The sequence below is a fragment of the Halichoerus grypus genome, chromosome 2 (genome assembly GCF_964656455.1).
Source record: "Halichoerus grypus chromosome 2, mHalGry1.hap1.1, whole genome shotgun sequence".
In the NCBI taxonomy this organism is placed as follows: domain Eukaryota; kingdom Metazoa; phylum Chordata; class Mammalia; order Carnivora; family Phocidae; genus Halichoerus; species Halichoerus grypus.
The window spans coordinates 78,363,499-78,387,975 of record NC_135713.1 but is presented as its reverse complement, the minus strand read 5'-3'; the positions used below and the strand labels follow the sequence as shown (position 1 = coordinate 78,387,975).

General features: G+C 41.1%; 1 protein-coding gene across 23 annotated transcripts in view; it reads left to right on the top strand.

Annotated features, from left to right (window-relative positions):
- Positions 1–24,477, top strand: part of CAST (calpastatin) — a 113,592-nt gene that overhangs the window by 78,054 nt on the left and 11,061 nt on the right. For 11 of the 23 annotated variants that reach the window (XR_013445679.1, XM_078067033.1, XM_078067030.1 and 8 more), the window contains 16 exons: positions 476–514; positions 1,210–1,302; positions 1,462–1,551; positions 2,629–2,733; positions 6,779–6,862; positions 7,726–7,773; positions 8,913–9,008; positions 10,864–10,959; positions 14,194–14,295; positions 14,784–14,867; positions 16,090–16,140; positions 16,311–16,382; positions 20,024–20,122; positions 21,772–21,879; positions 23,155–23,247; positions 24,344–24,393. Coding sequence is in view for 21 of the 23 variants with exons in the window: in XM_078067033.1 (XP_077923159.1) it covers positions 476–514; positions 1,210–1,302; positions 1,462–1,551; positions 2,629–2,733; positions 6,779–6,862; positions 7,726–7,773; positions 8,913–9,008; positions 10,864–10,959; positions 14,194–14,295; positions 14,784–14,867; positions 16,090–16,140; positions 16,311–16,382; positions 20,024–20,122; positions 21,772–21,879; positions 23,155–23,247; positions 24,344–24,393 (1,310 nt within the window). In the remaining 2 variants the exon portion in view is untranslated. The remainder of the gene's footprint in view (positions 1–475; positions 515–1,209; positions 1,303–1,461; positions 1,552–2,628; positions 2,734–6,778; positions 6,863–7,725; positions 7,774–8,912; positions 9,009–10,863; positions 10,960–14,193; positions 14,296–14,783; positions 14,868–16,089; positions 16,141–16,310; positions 16,383–20,023; positions 20,123–21,771; positions 21,880–23,154; positions 23,248–24,343; positions 24,394–24,477) is intronic. The other 12 variants (XR_013445680.1, XM_078067020.1, XM_078067037.1 and 9 more) reach the window with 9 other exon arrangements.

Genomic DNA, 24,477 nt, shown 5'->3' with positions numbered 1-24,477 from the left:
AAATATAATGGGGCATGTGAAATTGTTATTCCCAGTGTGTCTGTTTGCTAGGGCTGCCATGACTCAGTCCACAGACTGGGTGGCTTGCACCATAGAAATACGTTGTCCTATAGTCCGGGAGGCTAGAAGACTGGAATGGGTGTGGGCAGCGTGGGTGTGTGGGGGCGGGGAGCTGAGGCCTCCCTCCTTGGTTTGTACATGACCATCTTCCCTCTGCATCTCTGGGTCCACATTTCCCCACTTCTGTAAGGACAGCAGTGCCCATCTTAATGTCCTCATTTAACCTAAATTACCCCTTGAAAGGCCCAGTCTCCAAATACAGTCATATGCTGGAGTACTAGGGGTTTAGGACTTCCAACGATATGACTTTTGGGAAGACACAATTCAACCCATAACACTCGCTGAGCAGTACACTTTGCCAGTTGTAAAAATTAATTTTGGGCTCTCAACATGATCAAATTAATGTTTGTTTCAGAAACAAGGAGGTATCACAGAGCCTCCTCCAGACTCTTCGGTGAGTTTACATAAATGTCTTCTAAGATCCAAGTTAACCTTTTTTTAAATCTTTAGTTGTGGGGGGCGCCTGGGTGGCTCAGTCAGTTAAGTGTCCAACTCTTGGTTTCAGCTCAGGTCATGATCTCAGGGTCATGAGATCGAGCCCCACATCAGGCTCTGTGTTCAGCAGGGAGTCTGCTTGAGATTCTCTCTCTCCCTCTAGCCCTCCCCTCACTTGGGTTCGCTCTGCCTCTCCCTCTCAAATAAATAAATCTTAAAAAAAAATCTTGGGTTGGGGGATAGGGCATGATTCTCTATATTGTGTCTCTGGCTCATCTCTAAATCAGATTAAGTTTTCATCTGTTCCGAGGAAGGGATGGACATGGGGGTTGTTTCAGTGCTCATGGTTTCCTACGTAGTTTTTTTTGAAGGGAATAAGAGTGGAGCCAAGAAAGTTGTAGGGTAAAATAAATGTTAATAAAAATAGAATGAGAATATCCTAACATGGAATCCATTTAAAAGAGGGAAATGGGAAACTAGTAAGAGTGAGCAGCCATTCCCTTCCAAACATAGGCTTTCATCTGAGTTACTTGATAATGTACTTCATTTGGTAGTAAAGGAATGTCAAGTCCTTCTTCATTTGCTCAGTTTATATTGTGATCCTTAACTTGAATGACTCTCATGTGTTCCCCATCGTGGTGCCTGTTTCTTTAGAAACCCATGGGACCCAGTGATGCCATAGATGCTTTGTCGTCTGACTTCACCTGCTCTTCTCCTACCCCTGGTGGAAAGAAAATTAAGGAAGAGGTATTGTTTTCAAAATAACCAGGGGGGGATATTGCAGGGGCGGGGGAGAGCTTGTTAGAAACCATGTAAAACTTTAAAACAACTTCTTTTTAGTTCTGGTTATCACAATGACCCTTCTTTCCCCCCTATAAGTCTAATCATTTGTGCTTTGCCTTTCAGAAATCCACAGAAAAGGTTTTAAAAGCTCAGCCAGCCACGGTAATCAAAAGTGCTGCTTCACCCCGAGAGAAGAAAAGAAAGGTGGAGGAGGTATAAATAATAATTTCTTGGAAGATAACTGTGGTCCATCTGATAGCAGTAGCTTCCCTGAGCCTGATCTAGCTGATTCAGGATAATCCCAATAGAGCATTATTCTGATGAGGAGCTTGTGTGGACTAGTGAATCCAATCAGGGTTCTATTGATTATCTCCAGGCAGGCCTTCTGTGTTTCTACAGATGCTGTTCGTGATTTCAGCACAGTCTTCTTGGTTGTGAAACAAGAGTCTCTCACCATTAAAAAACACAGAAAGACAAGACACCAAAAAATTTGCACTCTCGGAATGTAAATCGTCACCCTGATTTTTTTAATGGAGTTTGACCTGTGAGTCACTAGTGGGATGTTGTCCTAGCTGCTTCTGTTCACTTCTCTGAACCATGATCACTTAATCGTCACAAAGCTTGCACGGTGGTCCTGCAGCTCTAGGCTGGATGAGAAAACAGTCTCCATCTGAGACAGTGCAGATCCTGCAGGGGAGCAGTGTCTGTTGGATCCGCTCTGCCTCTCCCTTCCTGGAGGGCACAGTTTATTTTTATCTGGTGGACTCAGCGCAGCAGTGAGAGCACCACACCCTGAGAGTAGGAGTTCCTACAGCCATCAGCCATTGTGCCTTCAGAGAAGGCTGCCGGGGCCACTCCAGGTTTCCCAGCTTCCTGGGCTTAGCTAGTTTGCTGAGGGACAGGGTTGTCAGAAATTATTTTTAGAGACAGATTTTTTTAAAAAAAGAACACCAGAAAAGTGAAAGTTCACTTCTTGCAGCTTTTCTTTTGATACAAGTATTTCATAATAATATTATTATAGTTATAGCTTGATAAATAAGGGGTGAAGGGTGCCTGTGAGGGTACACACCGTGTAAGACACTCTAGAAGTGTCTCAGCCCCAGTTTCTCTCACTGGTAACTTCTTTTCTCTTTCTCTCTTTTGCTAGGTTTCAGATAAAATTGCCCTCCAAAAGTCCTTCCCTAATCCACGACTCCTAAATTTGAAATTGGGATTTCACGAAGTAGTGGCTAGATTGTTCAGGCTGAGGAGATGTTCTCTTTTTTAATGCACAAAATTTTTCCTTTTTAGCAGGACACAATGAGCGATCAAGCACTGGAGGCTCTTTCAGCTTCGCTGGGCCGCCGGAAGCCAGAACCTGAGCTCGATCTCAGCTCTGTTAAGGAAGTCGACGAGGTACTGACCTTGGAGTTCATATACAAAGCTTGTCAGTCTGCAGGTTATGAAACTAAATGCAGTTATGCGTGTTTAGAATTCTCACACAGCTTTTCTTTATTGGAGATTAAAAACAAACTACTCTTCATTCTGTCTTACTTTCAGAGTCTGGTTAACTCAGATCTCCATTCCTGGGTAGTTAGTAACCAAGAAGGGTAGTTGAGAGTTTGCCTTATAAACCATCTAGAATTTTAATATTTAAAGTGAATGCCAGTCTCTTTTGCCAATGCTTCAGTGACGCCTGATGAAACAAGATAACATAGAGGCAGTGGCTTGGTGAGGAATAGGTTTGTCTGCTCTTGTGGATGTGGAAATGTATATTTTCAGAGGGGTACCAGGTGCTTCTCTTCATAAGCAAAGAAGGAGAAAGCTGTAGATGGGATAGGGAGAGCCTTCTTTTTATAACTATGGAGAAAAATGTTGAAAATCTTGTCTCAAATTAGAATGAAATCAGGCAACAATTAACTCTATAATTGGAGTTCCTGTGTGCTTAGAGTGTGATGCTGGGGTATTTATCCCACCACACTGGAACAACTTAACAAGTCTTCTGAGCCAAAGCAAGCTTATATTTGGTGGAGAAGAGTTCTAACATTAAATTACAGTTTGTAAAGAATTTTTCAACTGATTCGTGTGGAATGAAAGAGGAGGGGAAAGAGGGAGTTGCCTGCGGGCATTGCCAACAAGGCAGTGTGGCTGGGGGGCATGGAAATACAGCCCGGGGACCCTCAGGAGCACCAGCCTATCAGCGCAGGGAGGGGAGCTGACAGGTGTCGCTGTCACAATGCTGCTGCCTCTGCTGTCACTTCCTGTTCTGAATCGCTGAGGAAGGTGAGTCTGCCGACCCCCGGCAACTCTCCCTGAGTCTGGGACGGCTCTGGTCCGAAATGGGCCAGTTTCTATCTTCAGCTTTCTTTGAGGCCTTACCGGGCGCGGTGTGGCATGACGAGCTTTGTGAAGGCGAACACAAGGGAGCGGGGGAAGCAGTCCTTGTCCTCCAGGACCAAGTAATGTATTGAGAAGAAAGGGAACTTTCATAAAGGCACAATGCGAGACGCACAGTAATTAGAGCAGCCACCTAGACCAGGTGTCTCAGGGAGAGGGCGGTCCAGGCCGAACCCTGGGGGTGGGGGGGTGGGGTCAGACCAGGTGGAATTGTGCCGTTCTGCCCCCAGAGAGCTACAGAGCAGTGAGCCCCTTGCACTTCTGCTTCAGGCTTTTTACAGAGAATTGGTGTGATTTAGTAAGACAGCAGTTTGGGGTGGAAAGGTATACACATAAATCTCAGGACAGGGTCTTAGAGTAACTAAAATCAGATCAGAAGAAGTAAAAAATGCTACATAAAAATGACTTCTTAAGAGCACTTGGGGTATGTAGTTTTGGGATGCGTATAAATGTATTAGATTTCTTCTAGAAAACCCCCACAGCAGTCAGCTCCTAAAATTTTAACTGAAAGAACTGTTCTTTCTACTCTTTATACTAGTTTCCACTTTCTCTTCTGCTGTTTTCCACTAGTTTTCCTTTTTAATTATGTACAAAGTATAAATAGTTCCTAAGATCTTCCAGCCCTGTGGATTCTTAAGCTGAATTTTTAGTGCCTGGTAGTGAATGTATTACTTTCTGGATAGTCTGATGTTTTGATAAGCCTCATAAAGTTGAGTATCCTATAGGAGTCCAGAGCCACTCCAGTACATTCCATACTAGAGAGGTCTCTGTGGAAAAACTACGTAATGCTTTAGAGAAGACATCCATGCCTACTGATCATCCTTATATCATAACAGAAAATAAGTATTCCGTAATGATACCTGATTCATTTTCCCCATTTCTGGTGCTTTGAAATCAGTAGACCATGCCTACAGTGCCGGCATTTAAAGAACATAAAGATCAAACAGGAATAGAAAGGATCTCACTGTGCACATGATCCTCATAGTCCACAAGCCTGGAGAAGACAGTCTTACACAGGTGACCCTTGACTTTCATGAAGGCTGTTTTCTAGGTGGAAACCTCACAAAGCTCTTGAGTTGGGGAGTACCACTACATAGTAGGACTTCATATGCTGCAGTAGAATAGAATTAGAAATATATTTTTTAAAGATTTTAGTTGTTTATTTGACACACAGAGAGAGAGCACAAGTAGGCAGAGCAGCAGGCAGAGGGAGAGGGAGAAGCAGGCTCTCTGCTGAGCAGGGAGGCTGATGCGGGACTTGATCCCAGGACCCTGGGATCATGACCTGAGCCAAAGGCAGTTGCTTAACCAACTGAGCTACCCAGGCGCCCTAGAATTAGAATTATTAAAAAAACAAAAACAAAACGTTTCATCCCTTAATGAGAATTGTTGATTTATAGAATAATAAAACTAATTCTAAAGCCTAGAAGAGTGCTTGGCTCACTAAAAGCTTAATTTTTCTTTTTTTAAGGTTTTTTATTTATTTATTTGACAGAGAGAGACACAGCGAGAGAGGGAACACAAGCAGGGGGAGTGGGAGAGGGAGAAGCAGGCTTTCCTGCTGAGCAGGGAGCCCGATGCGGGGCTCCATCTCAGGACCCTGGGATCATGACCTGAGCTGAAGGCAGATGCTTAACGACTGAGCCACCCAGGCGCCCCAAAAGTGCTTAATATTTTTAAAATTAATCAACTAATCATTCAGTGGAGAACTACAGTTTTAGGTTGAAGTGAGAGCTGGGTTAAGCTGGAATTTGCTAAGTGATATTCCCCTTTGTGCCCTAGAGCTCCTTGTTTTGTGATTTAAATCCATGCCTTGATATAGGTACCAATTATTACATATGGAACTTCCCATCAGGCACCAGTAGTTTAAAATGCAAATGTTATATCCTCAAAGCCAGTAATCTATAGAAGTACAGTTTCATCTCTTAATGCTGTTGGTTTTTCATGGTTCAGTAATCCAGTAAAGCCCTGTTGTTACTGAAGGGAGTCCTTTTTTATTGCAGCATTATTTATAATAGCCAAATTATGGAAGCAGCCTAAGTGTCCATCAGTAGAGGAATGGACAAAGAAGATGAGGTATATACATACAATGGAATATAACTCAGCCATTAAAAAGAATGAAATCTTGCCATTTGCAACAACACGGATGGAGCTAGAGAGTATAAACCTTAGGGAAATAAGTCAGAGAAAGACAAATACTGTATGATTTCACTCATGTGGAATATAAGAAACAAAACAAGCAAACAAAAAGAGAAAGAGTGACAAACCAAGAAACGGGCTCTTTACCTGTAGAGAACTAATTGATGGTTACCAGAGGGGAGGTGGGAGGTGGGCAGGGGGATGGGTGAAACAGGTGGAGGGCATTAAGAGTACACGTATCACAATGAGCACCAAGTAATGTCTAGAATTGTTGAATCACTATATTGTACACCTGAAAATACTGTAACCCTGTATGTTAATTACACTGAAATTAAAAGAAAAAAAAATTTAAAAAGGGAGTCCTTTCAAAAGAGGCCAAATGAATTATCCATGGATCAGCCAAGATTTGTGATGAGATGCTTCTCCCATTTCTGAACTGTGTTTAACGTTCATGGGAACTAGTTGTTTTCCCCCCCTGCAGATAACCGCCTTGTTGAGTAAGGCAGATGAAAGCTATTAGAATAATGACAACTAACTTCTGCACTGTGCTTAACTGTGTCAAACGATATTTTCTTTACTTTTTCCTAGTGATCCTTACAAGTCCGTGCACTAGATAAAAGTTATCAGTAGCCCCATGTTACAGCTGAAGAAAGACTGAGTGGCTTCCCAGGGTCAGAGAGCAGCTGAGAGCAGGGCAGGGACACCTTCCAGGATTCCTGGCCGTGTCATTTTTTTCTCCCGTCACTTAATGCTGCCTTCCTCAGAACCAGCACTCAGCACGGTCTTGTGCTCTGCTGTCTACAAAGCACACAGACACACTGGAATCTGATTTCGCTACACCACTCATGAAGTACATAAAGTGATATCCTCTTATCTGCATTACCAAACTGTTCTGTGTTTTATTTCCGCCTTCCACTTTGATCAGGCAAAAGCCAAAGAAGAGAAACTAAAGAAGTGTGGTGAAGATGAAGAAACCGTCCCGTCAGAGTACAGATTAAAAGCAGCCACGGTACGTCGTTAGCCGCGGTGCCTGCCAGTAGCCTCCTCTTGCCTTCACGTTATGTTTTGTTGGGTCTGTCCCCAGGATACTTAGGGACATTTCTGTCCCAGTTCATATACTAATGGAAAACCCTGAACACTTTCTTTTCTGCTCTCTAAAGTTAGTTGAGGAATGGTTTCCTGAGTGGTAACCATGTGGTCATTAAAATTCCCACTAATTTACATGTTACAGCTCTTAATGATGCACGACATAGATCCTTAACCTTAAAGCACAAGGAACAATTTGGGAATAATTTTTTTCTGTAACTGCTGTGTGGATAAAAGCAGCATAGCTCTTCTAAGGGGTAGACATAAAGGTACGACTGTTTACCAGTATCCTCAGTGAAGGTGGTTTTATTGTTGTTGGTTTTGGCTGAAAGTGAGGATGGTGGACTAGCTTCTGTAGTTATATTTGTAATTTATCTTTGAAAAAATACACAGAAATACATGGTGGAAAATGTTTCAGTTCTCATATGTGCTTATATATGGGAAGTTCCTCAGTTTTAGACATATTCTGGATTATGAAACTCATCTCCAGAAAATGAAAACAGAATTGTAGGAATGAGATCTATGTCTTCACCCTGGGTTGGAGAACAGAGACTTTTTTTTTTTTTTATACTTCAGCTCTTTATTCTGATACTTGATATAAGAAAAAAAAAAAAACCCTGAAAAATTTTTTCACTCAAGTATAAGAAATTCACTCAAAAACAAATCACTCAAATATAAGAAAAAAAAAATCTCTCTTCTCATAGCCTTCCCTAATAAAACAAACTATGGGCCATGAAAACAAAATATTCTATTTCATTTTCAGTGAATTTTCTATTTTATTTTCAGGATAAAGATGGAAAACCACTATTGCCAGAGCATGAAGAAAAATCCAAGGTTAGGAAGTGATTCTTCTGATAATTAAAGAACAAAAGAACTGTTAAGTTTTAAGTTGTGATAATTTTGATAGGATTTCGCTGCGGAGACTTGAATGCCAACCTAGTATTGAAGAAAGGGGAGCTTGTGATGGCAACACTTGGCTCATGTTTCTGATTCCTTTTCACGTATTTTAATGAGGATTCCCCTCATGAATGATTACTAGAGTGTTATGGGTTTCTAGGTGACATTCACTGGACATTAGGAGCTGATGTCAAGAGGGCCTCAAAATAGATTGTTCGCACCTCAGAGTTTGATTGGCATCATGACATCAGTTACTTTAGTGATTCTACGCTGCCTTCACTTAAGTTGGGATCAAGCTGTACAGTTGCCTGTTAGGATATAATAAGCAGCAACATTTATTAATCACTTATGACGTGCCTGACACTGCACCGGATGCCTTTCATGTGTTACCTTGTTGGGTCCTCACCGAATGAAGAGGGCGCTCTTATCGTTCTCATTTTACATGTGAGGAAACAGAGCCAGAGAAGTTATGTGAGCAGCCCAAGGTTACACAGCTAGGAAAGAGCAAAGCCAGGATCCAAAACTCAGGCTTTCCAACACAGAGGCACAGCTTCTCAATCAACATGCAGTTCTGTTATAGATGACTGGTATTAGTCAAAATTTCCACATGCTCTAAATGAATTTCATCTGAAGGAACTAAGGATAGGAGAACTTTCCTGCCCAAATCCCACATAGTCATAGGAAAGGAGTATGTGATCTGTGTTTCCGGAGCTATTCAGAAGGAAGTCATTAGGAAATAGTTAAAAAAAAAAAAAAAAAATCACCTAAGAAAGATCTTCATTGGAAAGAATAGGCAGTTTTATTTTAACAAAATCCTTGGGAAATTGAAGGATCAGGAAAACTTTTGACTAAATGAATCATGAACACTCCTGTGGTACTCAGGTGTCCAGTTTTCCTTAGTTATTGCATGACATTTGTCTTACATTGATAAATTAAAAAATATCCCCAATATAAATTTTGGTTTTAGATCCTAAAATATGGCCTAATATGTGTTAACAAAAAAAATTCCCTCTGAAAAGCTTGTTTTTAACAAAAAAAATTAGTCCCTTCATAATGTAGTGTTTCTTCTGTTACAGCCCCTGAGTGAATCAGAACTCATTGATGAACTTTCAGAAGATTTTAACCAGCCTAAAAGTAAAGGAAAACAATCTAAGCCATCTGAAAAAACAGAAGTATGTTTCTAAAAATACACATCTCTAATTCTGTGGTTTTTAAAAGTATTTCTATAATCTTAAAAATGTGAGGCCTAAACGATTTTAGCATGAAGGAGTTGATGGAAACCATTTGTACCATCTTTTTTATCGGCAGTTTTCTTTTCTTTTCTCTTCTTTTTTGAAGATTTTATTTATTTATTGGTCAGAGAGAGGGAGAAGGGGGAGAAGCAGGTAGGGGGAGAAGCAGGCAGAGGGAGAAGCAGGCTCCCCACTGAGCAAGGAGCCCGATGCGGGACTCGATCCCAGGACCCTGGGATCATGACCTGAGCCGAAGGCAGACGCCTAACCGACTGAGCCACCCAGGCATCCCTACAGGCAGCTTTCATCTTGACGTTTTCTAGATGTGCTTTCTTTTCCCAAACGACCCTGATATTCTTATAATTGAAGTCCTATAATTATTCCTTCAGGAAAGCATTCACACCCATGCTTTCCTTTCTGTTCTTCCTTCTGAAACTCATGGTGGCAGGGGCCTCTGTCATCAGTCTCATTTCAGTCCCTCCCATATGTCCACCAGAAATAGTGTTTCCCAAGCAAGCGTGTTGGTAGCCACATCATTCCCCTGCTCCAACCCTCAGGAGCTCCCCGTTGCCCACAAAATAAAAGTCCCTGCTAATGTGTTCTGGCCCCAGCTTCCTTCCTTACCAAGGTGTGTCCTCTCATTACTAAACTGTGACAATAAGTGCTTGTGTGTGTGAGGCCTTGGCTTTTCTCATGTGGTCCTTCTTTGTGGAATAACCTTCCTTCCTAATTCGCGATCATTTAAAATGTCAGTCATGCCTTTAAAGCTCTACTAAAATATAGACTTTGTTTCCTGCTTTTCCCTCCCAAACCTTACCACTCTTCCAAACCTTTCTAAATAGAATACAGCACACCCGGGGCTCTGCTGTTCTTTCTATATCCCTGTTGAGATATTTATTACAAGCAAGGTTTTAGCTGTCTTGGTCTTCACCTCTGACATGTATACATAGTTGTAAGTAAACAGTAAGTTCCTTGGAAGAAGAGATAGTATCCTGTTAATGATCATCTGCTGAGCACCTTACACATAGGATAAGCTTTTGTAAGTGCCTGGATTAAAACCAGTTTGTTTGAAATTTTACTCTTGTGAGCAGATAGCACAGTGGTTCTCAAATTTTAGTACCAAGATCACCTGAGGGTTTGTTAAAACATAGATTGCTGGTCCCCACCTCCAGAATTTCCATAGTAGTTGGGGTGGGGGCCCAAGAGTTTGCATTTGTAACAGTTTCCCTGATTGCTGCTGTTCCAGACACCATACTTTGAGAACCGCCAGGATAGTATTACTTCCTTACATTTGTACATACCTATTCACAATCAATAAGGTGCTCTTAAATATACAAAAAGGATGCATTTATATAAAACGTTGCATTATATAATTGGCATATTATTGTTATATATTGTATGAAAGTAATATGAATAATAATAGTTGCTAATTTTATTGCGCTCACAGTGTTCCCAGATAGTATGCAAAGCACTGGACATGTTTTACCTCATTGAAAGCCTCATGTTGACCCTTGACATGTAGGTACTATCCTTGTTCTCATTTTACAGATGTGGAAACTGAGTCTCAGAGAGGTTAAGTAACCTACCTAAGGTAAGAGGTAAAACAAAGTTGAAATAACGGTAGAGGAGTTTTAACATGGCCTTGATTTATTCACTATTCAGCAGTCCTTCGGCATTTAAGAAAATCATGCTCGCAGCATGTAACATAGGGGAGTGTACTGTTTGTCCGTTGTTGTTCAGTCTCACTAACCAGGTATTTCTAGAGACCCTTCATCGTACTTCCTTCTCTCCGCAGGAGTCTCAGGCTGCTGCCCTAAGTCCCGTGAGGGAGGCCGTGCCTCGGACCTCCATGTGTAGTATACAGTCGGCGCCACCCGAGCCACCCACCTCGGTGAGTGAGCCTCTGAGCGTAATGTCCTTCCTCCCATGCACTTGCTGCTGTGTATTACCAGCAGATTATTTAAGCTAACAAAATAAGAAAATCTTTTAGAGCTATGGTATCTGCTTTTAATTAAACTGCTGCAGCGTTTTTCCTTCACATTCTGAAGGGCTTTCTGCTTCCCCAGCTGTTGTGGATAATCACGCCTTTTCACTTTCCCACATCCTTCAAGCCTGCTTGGAGATCCACAAACAGCCTGATGTTATCTTTCGTTGGCTCTCCTAGTGGAATAATCTGCACCAGAATCATCAGGACTTCCCCCCCCCCCCCCCACCGGAAGGGAGGTTCTCTCAATTCCTTTCCATTTTCTTCTCGACTTGCCTCTCTCTCAGGTTCTAACTTTTTTATGAAGTATGGTAATTAAGTAGTTGAATCTTTCTTTTTGAATTCAGTGGGTTTTGTGTTAGCAGGTAGAATCTGACTCAGCCTAACAGCTGATGGAACTGTGCCTTATTACGACAGACTTAGTGAATCTACACTCTGAAGAGTTAACTTGTTGTAGATGCTTGACAATATCTTCTTATTAAACTTTCATAAGGACATTGTGAGCCCGGTTCTGATCATGTCTCTGGTACAGATGAGGGAAGTGAAGCTTTGAGTTGACCTTGAGCAATCCACTTAACGTTTCAGAGCCTTGGTGATATAAACGATGAGGCTCCTGCTCTTAGTTACTTTAGCATCTAGTGTGGGTATGGCCAGATAGCCAGCTTTTTATGGTACGTTTTGATCTTTCTCATATGGAAAAAGGGCAGGGGGAGCTTGGCCGAAGGGACCCGCCCCCAGGAGGAATTAGGAAATACAGAAAGGAGGGAATGATCACACTGAGAAGCTGGAATAGTACTGGCTTCCTGGGGAGAACAGTGAGGCAAGGACAAGCCGGCACAGAGGGGTAAAGCATTTGGTGTACTTGGGTTTAGTGCATTTAGTTGTTCGAGAAAAGAAGATGAAGAGATTGTGGGATGTGTGTCCTGGGTGCCCTAAAGCAGCTGCTTCCTGCCAGGGACATTCTTGGTGCCAAGGGAAAATCCCCTCAAAGGCCAAGGTCTAACTCCTGCCTTACACAGGACTCGACCTCTTTTTGAGGTCTCTGGGTACGCCCCAGAACTTTGACATTGTGGGAACAAAGCCACAAGCCACGGTGGTCAAGACTAGGAGAGGAGGAGCGAATGTGGCAAGAGACAGTGAAGGAAGTGAGAACACAGGTGGTGAGTGGAATCAAAAAGACAACAGGCAACATTCCAGAGCTCTGTGACTTAAACATGGGTCTTCCACCTCTCGTGCCCCGGGTGCTGGCCAGGGCCTTCGAGGGTACCTTCCTTTCTCGCTTGACGCTGACTGCAGGGCATCGAGCATTGGATGTTTAGTGCACAGAAAAGGGCTCTGTTTTTCCATTCTCTGACCATCTTTTCTGGGCGTCTGCTCCATCTGCTCTGGTGACCACGGTTGCTGAGATTACCGTCACTGAAGTTAGTTGGCATTTCTGGAATTGTGACAGCCATGGGTGCCAGAATGAACAGCCACGAAGTATGACAAAGGTCAGAGGACCCAAGAAGGGCTTGAGGATTAGTGAGCAAAAGGAAACAAAGGGCAGAGGAGGGAGATGAATGTGTGCCCTGTGTGGTTCTCGTTTGTATAAAAAGAAAGTTTGAGGAAATCCAGAAACCTGAGTTCTAGTTGTGAATTTGACAACATGAAATAACTACAGAAATTGAAGTTTCAGCCCTTAGTCCTGTTTCCAGTTTGCTTCATCCTTAAGAGTGCTGTGTCTCCTAGCTTTGCTACCTCAGGTTGGTTTATTTCTTAAGCCAAGGGGAGCAGGCTTAACAGGAAGTAGTTGTTTCCAAAGATTCTACAGCAGAGAGTGGGAGAAAACCGAGCTCAGGTGTGAGCGCATGTCTTAGATCAAGCTAGCAGTTCCAATTGCTTGGTTAAGGCTTTGGTCACTGCACATCTTGCATTTTAGATAGAATCCCAAACAGGTTAGATAAATCAGGGATTTTTGTTGCTCCTGGGAATAAAATCTATGCAGCGTCCAACCACTAGAGGGTGATAAATCATCTTCCACTCAGGCTCCATTTTCTCATTGGTGATCTCTTTTGCAGTGCAGCTAAGCAGAAAAACTTTTCTTACTTACATCGATGGTTAAGGCATATAAACAGAAAGATACTTTTACTCTAGTAGTCAAATATGTACTCTATGTGAGGTCATAGAGTTTTAGAGGAATAAACTTCAAGACTTTTTCATTCAGAAGCTTTCATACTTTTGACTAAAAGCAGCAATAAGAAATTCATTGATATTTCAACTCAGTATCTATACAATAGAAATAACAGTTTAGTGAATAGTAGTTATCCTTGTTATGTATGATGCATTCTATTTCCTATTCTTTCATTAAAAAAAAAAAAAAGACCTGCCCATGAACTGTTGAATTGATTTTATGAACCATCAGTGGATGGATCATGACCTGGGGTTTGGAAGAAGTCAGATCAAGTCTGATTTTTTAGCCCCTTTATATCATTTCTGTTGTCTTCACCCAGTTTCATTAAAGACGAGCATGGCCGGAGCTCACTGCATCAGGAGGGAGCACATTCCCTTTTGAACAGTGGGATCCCAGGTAGACCGTTCCCATTGTGGCACTCGGGTCAGTCAGGCATAGGCAGTCACCTGAATCAGTGTGAATCCACCTTGACAAGTAGAAGGCATGTAAAGAGCGTGAGCTTCTGTGTCTCAGCAGAGGCTCTGTCTGAGCCACCTCCGGGAGGGGCCAGGCTGATTTCACAGAGCACTGGGAAGAACGTCTTCTCATAGGCCTTTCTGAACATCTTTCCTGTGCCCTCTCTAGAATGATCCCCGTAAAGATCCCTTCTTTCCTGGTTTTCTGCTTCTCTGAGGTATACCCTTTTCATTGTCTTGTTTTCAAACCAAGACACTGGGTTAGATTATGTAAGTGGCTCAGTGTCAATACATGTTACACCCACTTAATGTTTACTTAGCATAGGAAACTTGGTCCAATTTTTAACATTGTAGGTTTCTTAAACATAGATTCTAATTCAGTTGGTAATTAAATGATGACATGTACTTCTTACCTAGACCTGAAATAAGGATATGCCCTTCTGAATTGTTTGATGTAGTCTCTTTTAAAAGGAGTGATTAACCACCTACTTAGTGTATCCTCGAATGTGCTTTTAGAAAGGCATGGTGCCAGATGATGCGGTAGAAGACTTGGCTGGCAGCCTGGGGAAGAAGGAAGCAGACCAAGAAGATGTAAAGCCCGTGGCGGATAAAGTGAAGGTAATAGTAGTTCAGTCACTTCTAGAAAGGAGCTGTTACTGATGGTCTTCACTCCCCAAGGAAGTTAGTCATTTTTTTTCCCCACAACACGTGACCAGCTGGCTTTATCTCTTAGGGAGCATACCTGTTCGATAATCTAACCCTGAGTAAGCATCAGTGTTTCGCTCTAGCGGCGGACGGATAGCGCGCTCATACTCTCTGCGTCGCGCCCGGGTCGTGTGCATTCGCACTGCTCAGGAGGCCTGAGGGAAGTGGTCGCTTCCCAGCCCCTCAGCATCGCCCTTCAGCCCAGCAGGTGATAGGGGTGGCATCGGGAGGTGGCGGAGGTAGGGGAGGCTGAGAAAGCGGAGGTTGCTCTGGGACCTCTACACACTGGGCCGTAGGTATGTTCTGGTCTAACAGTGGAGCTGCTTACCTCACGTGGAGCCACTTAGGCATCCACTTTATGGAAGTGTATTAATCATGAAAATGGTATAATCTTTATGCAGGAGAAAGCCAAAGAAGAGGATCGTGAAAAACTTGGTGAAAAAGAAGAAACCATTCCTCCTGATTATAGACTAGAAGAGGTCAAGGTAAACAGCCTGGGGTGTTTGTCTATTTTATTTTAATTAATACTGAATTTTATAAACATAAAGCAGGGACATGGAAACAGGCCTGGAATATAAAGAGCTTGTTTTTAATGTTTCAATGCCACATAGTTTGCTAATACTCTGTTGGCATACCAGGTATGAAGCTAAAATATTCCTAAGTGACCTTTCACTCCTCCCTTAAGTGAAAAAAATCTAATGCCTAAGCTGCCTAATTTTTTCCCATTTAATACATGGTTTGTTACAATACCGGAAACAAAGAAAAACTTAGAAAACCTTTATGTAACTAGGAAAACTAAAGTGAGGAATAATTATTTCCTAGGAAGAAAAATTTGCAACCCTCAGACATACATTGGAAAAGTAAGAAAGCCTGTTTGACATTAAGTAGAAGGGTAATTATTCTGTTTCTTTCATTTTGAAAGTACAGATCATATGGAACAAGTGACACAGTGGGGAAGACTGTGTTATGTATTTGTAGTTGAAGCGCAATCACTTGATCAGGGACACACGCGTGGACAGAACACATGTCCGTTATCTTCATAAGATGCTGCTACTTACATAACATAATAAAAAAAAATCACTAAAAAAAAGATGCTGCTACTTAAGAGCATATTCAACTAAATGTACATATATTCTTATGTATTTATATCCAACTACACATCTCTGTAGGCTTGCGCCGAGTTATTTGTGTGTATGTGGATAAGTGGGATTTACCATTCATTTATAAATTTTCCTTTACTAAACAGCTTCAAATGCTTTCATGTCTTTGTCCTGCTTCTCAGAAGTGGCACTTAGAGTCATCTCAGACTTGCATCATCTGAGCCATAAGGATGAGCTCAGCTGATAGGCAAGAATTTTGTCTATCCTTCTTTCTGTAATATTCTCAGTGCTTACTACAGGGTGTCGCACAGAATCAGTGCATAGTAGTTGAATGTCTTGCCTATGAAATTAACCAGTTTTCAGGCAACTTTGGCAAAGCCCATCCCCCAAGCAGGTGAGGGGTGCATCCCTGTGCTCCCAGCGTATATTCCTATATTCCCTGGTGAGAGAATCTTTTTCCTGAAATGATGAATCTGATTTATAATGTACAACATTGGGTATAACCTGTAGACGCCTTACAGAGTTTACAAGGGTTTGTACTTGGGATAAATCCCCCAGGATAAATCAAGTGAAATGAATCTGTGCTGTGTTTTTCTCTCCCAAATAGGATAAAGATGGAAAACCACTCCTGACAAAAGTGTCCAAGGAATCGCTTCCAGTAAGCAAAGCCCATTTTCTCTAAGCATATCTTTCTTACTTGGCCCTGATTGTTAATTCTGGAAGGGGATGGCTTTCTTTTTAATAAGCTGATCAGCCATAAATAGTGACATCCTTTGAAGAGGAAACAGATGAGGGGGCATTTGTTGATACATTTCTTGGTTCTTACAGCCCATGAGTGAAGACTTCCTTCTTGATGCTTTGTCTAAGGACTTCGCTGGTTCCCCAAACTCTGCATCTCTTGTAAGTCTGAAACTCCTGGTTTTATATCCTTACTTGTAGGGTGGCAGAAATAAATGGAAACACTTAAATTACATTTAGAGTGACTTAGAATCTGACCTTGGAGCTGAGGAAACAGTCACAGAATTAAAGGCCTTCAACCCATTGTGGCCATGAGATGTGTGTCCTATCATGAAATAGTGTTCCAGCACAGTGGATATTTGCAACAGTGTAACTAATTGAACCAATGAGCATATACTCTTTATCAAGTATACTTAGGAAAAGAGAATTTAAAACTGAATTTACCCAAAAGTACATCTCAAATAACTTTACCTGTTGATATTTCTACAATTTATCATCTTCCGTAATTGCCTCCTAGGGAAATTTAGCTCTATGTAGAACAGATAGTTCCTCAAAGGGAATTTTGTTACTAGAAATTTCAGGAAGTGTTGGGTAATGGTAAGCAGGTTGCTCTACTATAGGATTTTTAGAGCTTATTTATATGCAAATGTATTGTAAGTCTGTTGGAGTGCCCAAACTTATATAATTCCAGATCGTTTTTTTGTGGGATCTGGGTTGTCTATTTACAGGGTTCTTATGTGGACAATGGCATAGACAATATATCAGTCGAGAAACAAAATGAGTAGCAACTAGGAGAAATAGTGATTCCTTGGAGTTCCTCATTTTTGGACTTGATGAAGCAATAAACCCTTCAAAGACAGGATTACTAACCAGTGCATGGTCCTCACTGGACCCCTATGAAAGCATGATGCCCAGGCAGTACGTACGAGTCACCCCATTCCATGACCTTCCCCTTTTCCTCCTCCATACAAACAGATTACAGTACAGAGAAGCTCCCGAGTCCTGATTTAGGGGAGAATATAAAGTGAGCAGTATGCCCAGGAATGTGGAATCATATCGTTAGAGTGATGCAAAACAACAGATTGGGGTGGGGGGGGGCGCGTGCCTTAATCACCTTCCTCATACTGTTTGTATTATTATAATAGTTAGGGCTTTTCTTTTAGAAATTCAAAGAAAATGTAACTGAATTTATACCCACCCAAGAAGATGTATAGCAGTGAAATGACTAGAGATAAAATAACCAACCATTTTTTAAAAAAAATTATAATCTTGGAAAATTAGTCTAGCAAAGGGAAAAATTTATTAGTGCCTATCATGAACAAAGTAGAAATAACCAATTATAGTAAGAGTTCAAAGTAGAAAATTATTTGGGGGAAAGTCCTAAGAACTTTGGAGGAAAAGTATCATATTCTGACTCATAATTAATGTTCAAATATAAAGGAGTGCCTGCTGTGCATTCCATGTTCTTTGATCACAATAAAATAGAAATTCTATTTAAAAAGAGAAATTTAGGGGTGCCTGAGTGGCTCAGCCGGATAAGCGTCTGCCTTCTGCTCAGGTTCTGATCTCAGGGTCCTGGGATCCAGACCCGTGTTGGGCTCCCCGCTCAGCTGGGAGCCTGCTTCTCCCTCTCCCTTTGCTGCTCCCCTGCTTGAAAACAATAAAAATAAAAAGAGAAAGTTAAAAACATTCCACTACCACTGAAATCAAGAAGTAAATTCTGAAGAGACTATTTTAAAAAATCAAGTATAAGACATTTGCAAATCAAAATCTTTGATAAGTAGCCAAATAAGTATTCATGAGATACAATATCATAAATACCTTCATCAGTAATGGAGGAAAAGAGAAATCTGATTAACCAAATGTTTATTGAATTTTGAATTTCAAACTTAAGCTATTATAAAGCTATGACTAAAGTCACTCAAATCTGTAGATGTATAATTTTTAACAAACAGAATATAGAATTATTAAAGTAATTATTTACCACTGTCAGAAATTCAAGATTTATTTAATATCAGGGAAATCCATATAGCATAGTAGTGTATCAGGAACAATCAGTTATGTCCATATAAAAGATGTATTTCAAATTTCATATGCCTTCATATTTTAAATAAAAACCTTTAAAAAGTAGATAATCCCTTAATGTATTAAAGAGTATATTTAACTTCAAGAATCAAATATTCAGAATTAAGCTAGAGGCATTTCCTTTAGAAAAAAAGTGTAAGAAGTTGATTTTATTGTCATTTCTGCTTAGTGGTGTATAAAGAATCAATAACAACACATGAAAAAGAAATGACAAGTATGAAAAAGGAACATTTGTACATTTGTAGATATCCCTAGTTGTAGATACCACATTTGTAGATACCATTGTGCATGCTGTGTACATCAGTAACGGATTGGAAAATACAATTAGTATGAGACGTCAGACATTAAAGAAAAGAGCAGTAGATGAACAGAAAAATGAGAACATGAATTAAAACATCTAAGATAGTTTGACTCCGTGTCTTAAAAGAATCACGACAAATCTCTACAGTCGTTTTATAAGTCAGTTTTTTAACTTAAAATAGCACTTCATATAACTCAATAAAATTATTCTAAAATATGTTTGAAAAGCTAAAGCAAATGAATAAAAACATGAAAAAATACTGAAAAGCATTTTTCAGAGGCATTTTTCAGTATTTTTAGGAAAGATGACTTCAAATATAGGAATTGATTTATATGATAATGATAAATTCAATTCTGATTCAGAATGCAAAGCTATAGATCAATGGGAAAAAAATTGAGAAATGAACATAAAAGATTTACTATATTTTTTAAAGGAGAATAAATCATTATTTCAGAAAGATTCTGGAATAATATACTATTTAACATTAAGAAAAAATAATAACACTGAAGCCACACAACATATATCAGGTAAAGCAACACTGGGACATCATTATACACCTTGTATCAGAATTAAAAATATGTAACAGATTTCTAACTGAGGCAGGGGAGGCCACAGAAAGCAAGCATGCTCATTCATTGCCTTCCACAGTACGAATGTCTAGCAGCTCTGGAGAGGCAGGGCAGTTTGTCAGGATCGAGCCAGCGCCATAAAAAGAACCACTCTTAGAACTCACACAGAGCAACTAATTATAAAGAAGAAAGCTGAAAAACCGCAAACAACCTAAATGTACACCAAAAAATGTGTAAACAGACCCTGCAACTCTCATTAGATTATTGAATATTTGGAATAATAAATATCAATAGGAATTAAGAGATGGTGTAACCTGCAACTATGGAGGAGGAAGAATCAAAATTGCCCTTAAAATTTGTGTCATTTTGCATCCATTTGGATGAAGAGAATAAATAGTAATAAAGCTGTATTAAAAATTTTATTTAAGGGGCTCTGGGCTGGCTCAGTCGGTGGAGCCTGTGACTCATGATCTTGGTTTGTGAGTTCAGGCCCCATGTTGGGTGTAAAGATTCCTTAAAATCTTTAAAAAAAAAAATGTATTTAGGGATGCCTGGGTGGCTCAGTCGTTAAGCATCTGCCTTTGGCTCAGGTCATGATCCCAGGTCCTGGGATTGAGTCCCACATAGGGCTCCCTGCTCAGCGGGGAGCCTGCTTCTCCCTCTCCCATTCCCCCTGCTTGTGCTCTCTCTCTCCTCTGATAAATAAAATCTTTAAAAAGATGTATTTATGTGATGGCATTGCAGGCATAGTTTTGTATATATTACTGACATGTATATGAAGTGTAATATATTGTGTATATATTTGTGTGTGTGTATATATATAATTTTTTTTTTTTTTTTTACAAAAGAAATTTGAAGATGCTAACCTTCCTGCTGTCATCTCTGAAGTGGTCTCCCAAACCCCAGCTCCCACCACACACGCCGCCGGCCCACCCCCTGACACTGTGGTAAGCAGCATCTTAGAAATAGGTTTTTACAGTAACAAGAAGAAGAAAGAAAATAGGCCCCTTGCCTTAGAGTAAATGAAAATACATAAAATTGTTAGGAAGATAAAGCCCCTTCTGTTTTAGAAGAGAGAAGACTGGCGATTTTGGGAGATGGCAGAATATCTGAATTAATTAAATGAAACAGTGTTTATGAAGTATTTTACACATAGTCCAGGAGCTTAATATTACTGTTGCTTTATTAGAATTGAAAGAGCAGGAGTGTGCATTGTGTATATATTCGAATTATTAGATTTGACGAATTCTTTAGCTTTCCTGATTATTTTCTCCTCCTTTATATTTTTCCTGACACATGCTATAAATACTCTGCATTATTGAACCTCAAGTTTATTTTATGGAATTGCTCAGTGTTTGAGCTCCTTCTCCCAAAAATTCAGATATGTCATGTTAGAGCAGTTTTCCTCCCATTCATACCAGGAAAACTTTGTCATTTTCATGGTAGCAATACAAAAACCTCAGCATCAATACTGTTTGAATTATTTACATGTTCTGAGGCAGTTCTGTGGGACCAAAGCTTTTCCAGACTTCCCTGATTAATTTTCTGTGCAGTACCAAATTATACATTATCGAGGCGAGGAGACCACACCACATCAAAGAGATTGCCCTAAACCAGATCCCCATCTCCTTTGGATGAGAACAAGTACCTCGTTTGCTAGATGAAGATGAAGAAGCTTTAGTGAAGTCAGCTATGCTTCCTTTCCTTTTGATAGAGCATCAAAGCTTGCTGCTTAGTGCTGTAGTCTGAGATTCTGAACGAATTTTCATCCTGTTGGGTCAGCCTCAGAATTATCTGAAAATATCCAGAGGCCCAAATGACAAAGCCCAGACTCAGCCGTGGGTAGCTCCACCATTAACAGCTCTAATCCTGGGCTCCAATGAAGCTCTTATAACCAGTAAAATGGGTGTGTGGGTGGGTGTGTGTGTGTGTGTGTGTGTGTGTCCCCACAATGACGAAAGTGCCCGTGCACAGAAAGGAAGAATCATTAATGAGCCAGGCTGCTGTTTACCCTTCAGTCCTTACGACTCACGTGAGGGCTCTGCCCTGGCTGAGGGGGGTGGTGAACATCTGCAATCCAAAGCCTGTATGCCTTTCACAGGTATGTTTTAGGATGGCACCTTTCCCATCCCGTTTCCCATCATAAAGTCTAGTTTCAGTTAATATTTTGTATGAAGCCATCACTCAGACTCTTTGTAAATCTTTACTTAAATGAGTAAATGTGGGAATCAGAAAATAAGCTACCATAATTCATGTGTTTTCTTTCCTGAGCCCTCAGACTGTCACCAGGAGTGTTGCACGCACTGAATGCCTAGGAAGGCGCATTTTCCAACAAAGCAGGCCAGGAACCCCCTTATTTTTGGAGCCTCTTGTTTTCTTTTTTAGGAGAGAGAGGCATCAGGGGGTAGGGTGGGGTAGACAGGCCAACGGAAGTGTGGACAGCGAAAGATTAGGGGAAGGAGCGCCACCCAAGGGCCTGCCCACCTCCTAGGTGAAAATCTCATGAGTTTATGGAAGTCTTAGTGGCTGTGTCAGGGCCACATTCCAAGAGGACCTGATTTGGCTAACCAGTGACTAATTCAGATTGACTTTTTAGCAGAGTGACAACAAAGAACTGGACGATGCGTTGGATCAACTTTCTGACAGTCTAGGACAAAGGCAGCCTGATCCAGATGACAACAAACCAATAGAGGATAAGGTCAAGGTAAAAAAAATACATAAGTTAAATCTAAGGTTTTCATAGCGTAGAGTATCCTGCCGTGCACATAAAAGGAAAAAAAATCCACTTCTGACTTTGGAGTTTTAGTGAACAGTTAGGTAACTTAAGTCTCATTTTTTCCTTCTCTATAGTCTGTTGAATTTTTTGCCTCAGTAAGGACTATGCTAGGGCACACGCTCAGGCGGATGTCCTATTTGTGAGACCAGACTTAGTTATGATGGAAAAGTACAGCTCTGCTTTACTTTCATTCTTTTCCCACATTAACTTTTCTTGGTTTTATCTGGCAATAAGCATCTATCATATATATGACCCACAGATATGTGCATTTTTTAGGGTGACATATTCTGTGCATGTAGGGGCAGAGGTCCCCTATTTGTCAGATTTCCCTAGGAGACTCCTGAGCCGTCATAACTCTGCATGCAAACCCTTAAATGCAGCATTGGGCCAGGAGTCAGCACTGAGCAGAAGCGTGTCTGTAAGGCAAACACTGTTAGCTCTACACACCTTCTAGAACATCAGTAAGTGCTTATTCATGCTACATGATCCGTTTAGCTTGGAAGTGACCAGCCAGATCCATGTCCCAGGGCATTTCAAAGGATCCTTAGGTCTTCATTCTCCCACTGTTATAGGACCATTGATGTGAACTTGACCTGTATTTGAAAAATGAAATAATGATGCAGAAAAATGAAGCCTGTTCCCCCTTAATCCCCCCCCGGGGGGATGGGGTGGGGAGTGAATGTCTGTGACAGACGTGCCCCCATGAGGTGAGGATGCAGGGAGGTGAAGCCGCCGTTTCCCCAGCAGCAGGTGCTTCCTCCCCCACAACTCAAGCAGTCAGCACACTCATTCAGGTTGGCTGTGCGGGCTGGTCCTTCAGCGTTGCTCTGAAACATCAAGGTTGTAAATAGTTCCTCTCTCAAAATCAAAGTACAGTGACTTACCTTATTTAAAAAGTGAAACTCACATAAAGACAAAAGATAGTTTATACACTTGGTTTTTCTCTTTCCATGATTTCTAAGGATAAATATTTCATCATTTATCTTAAAATACAGGTAGAAATCCACACGTGTGGATTGATGTGTAGAAGCACCTAGATTCACGTTTTTTCATCAAGTAATTGTCTGTTGAAGTTACCCGTTTTGTTGTTACTTAGAAAATGAAGAGACTGTTTATCTCGGGGAAGTAGAATAAATGCTGACTGCTGCGTTTTAGAAAGTACTAAGTGAAGGAGCAAATATTCTATCTGTTCCATGTTTACAGGAAAGAGCTAAAGCCGAACACAGAGATAAGCTGGGAGAAAGAGATGACACCATCCCCCCTGAATATAGACACCTCTTGGATAATGATGAGGAGGTAAGTGAAGGCAGATGTCTAGGTTGGATATATAGCACAAAGCTGTAATTTGAATCTCCCTTGCAAGGAATAGGAGGTGCACTTTTCACAGTAGCATAAAAATGTCACATAAAGGAGTCCTTTTGATGTCTCTCCTGAGCAGCTTGTCTAGGATTCTGATGAATATTTATTCAAGCCAGTATCGTTTGATGTTCACTACCCTGGGCGCTGTGGTATACACCGAGTGGAATAGTGTTCAGTCAGTCACTGGTGCTTAAGATTCCAGGGCATGTGCACAGATGCATTCTCTTTGCAAGAAAAGGCTATAAAAAATAATGGTAGTTGTACTCCTGCCTAAAGCAGACAAAGGAGCTGGTACTGGACTAATTCTAAATAAATAAATAAGGCCCCTCTGCGACTTGGGCTCTTCCTTCATTCCTCTGTACCACCGGCAGCACTCTTCCGAGTAAAGACCGGCAAAACCCTATTCCCCGTCCCAGGTCCTCTTGCTGGATCTAAATATACTCTGTCAGGTCTTCGGCTCTTTGTCTCTAAATGAAACCAGTTTTCCTTAGGTCAGCCGGGCCCGTACCCTTCCCTTTCAGCTTCTCGTTGCAAGTCAGTGAGCTGAGAAAGAACCCTTTTCGGGCCTGTTGAGCGAGAAACAAGGAAGCCTAAATTAGAGCCTTCCCATTCTCTACTGATTCATTGGGTGGGGTTGAGGACTCCCTGATTGGAAGTGTTTTCTTCAGTGTCTCTTAGAGACATCAATTCTCCTTGCTTGCATTCTGTATTCCTGAAGATAGCATTTCTGCATCCTGCTAGAAGCCTCCCTGCTTGGATAGTGCTGTTTGACCCTGCTTCTATTCCATGGGAAAGGTATTATTTAATGTCCTTGCCTGTGTAGATGGGTAAAGTCCCTGCTGAGTTATACTTGTAATCCTGAAAAAAAGAAAAACATATGCCATTCCAACCCCTCAAAGCCTTCCAACATATAATAAGCTCTTATAAATAAGACAGAAAAACACAAGTTACTTTTTGTAATATTCTAAGTCGAATTTTAACACATGATGGCAGGAAGTTCCTAAATAATTGTTTCCTTCACTTCCACAACCAGACTCTTGAGGTTTATCACTTCCTGCACATCTCTGCTCCATTGCATCTCAGGCAAGGCATTAAACCACAGAGTCTACAATTACCGACTACACCGAGGGAAACCTTTACAAAGATCTATGTTTAACCAATAACCTG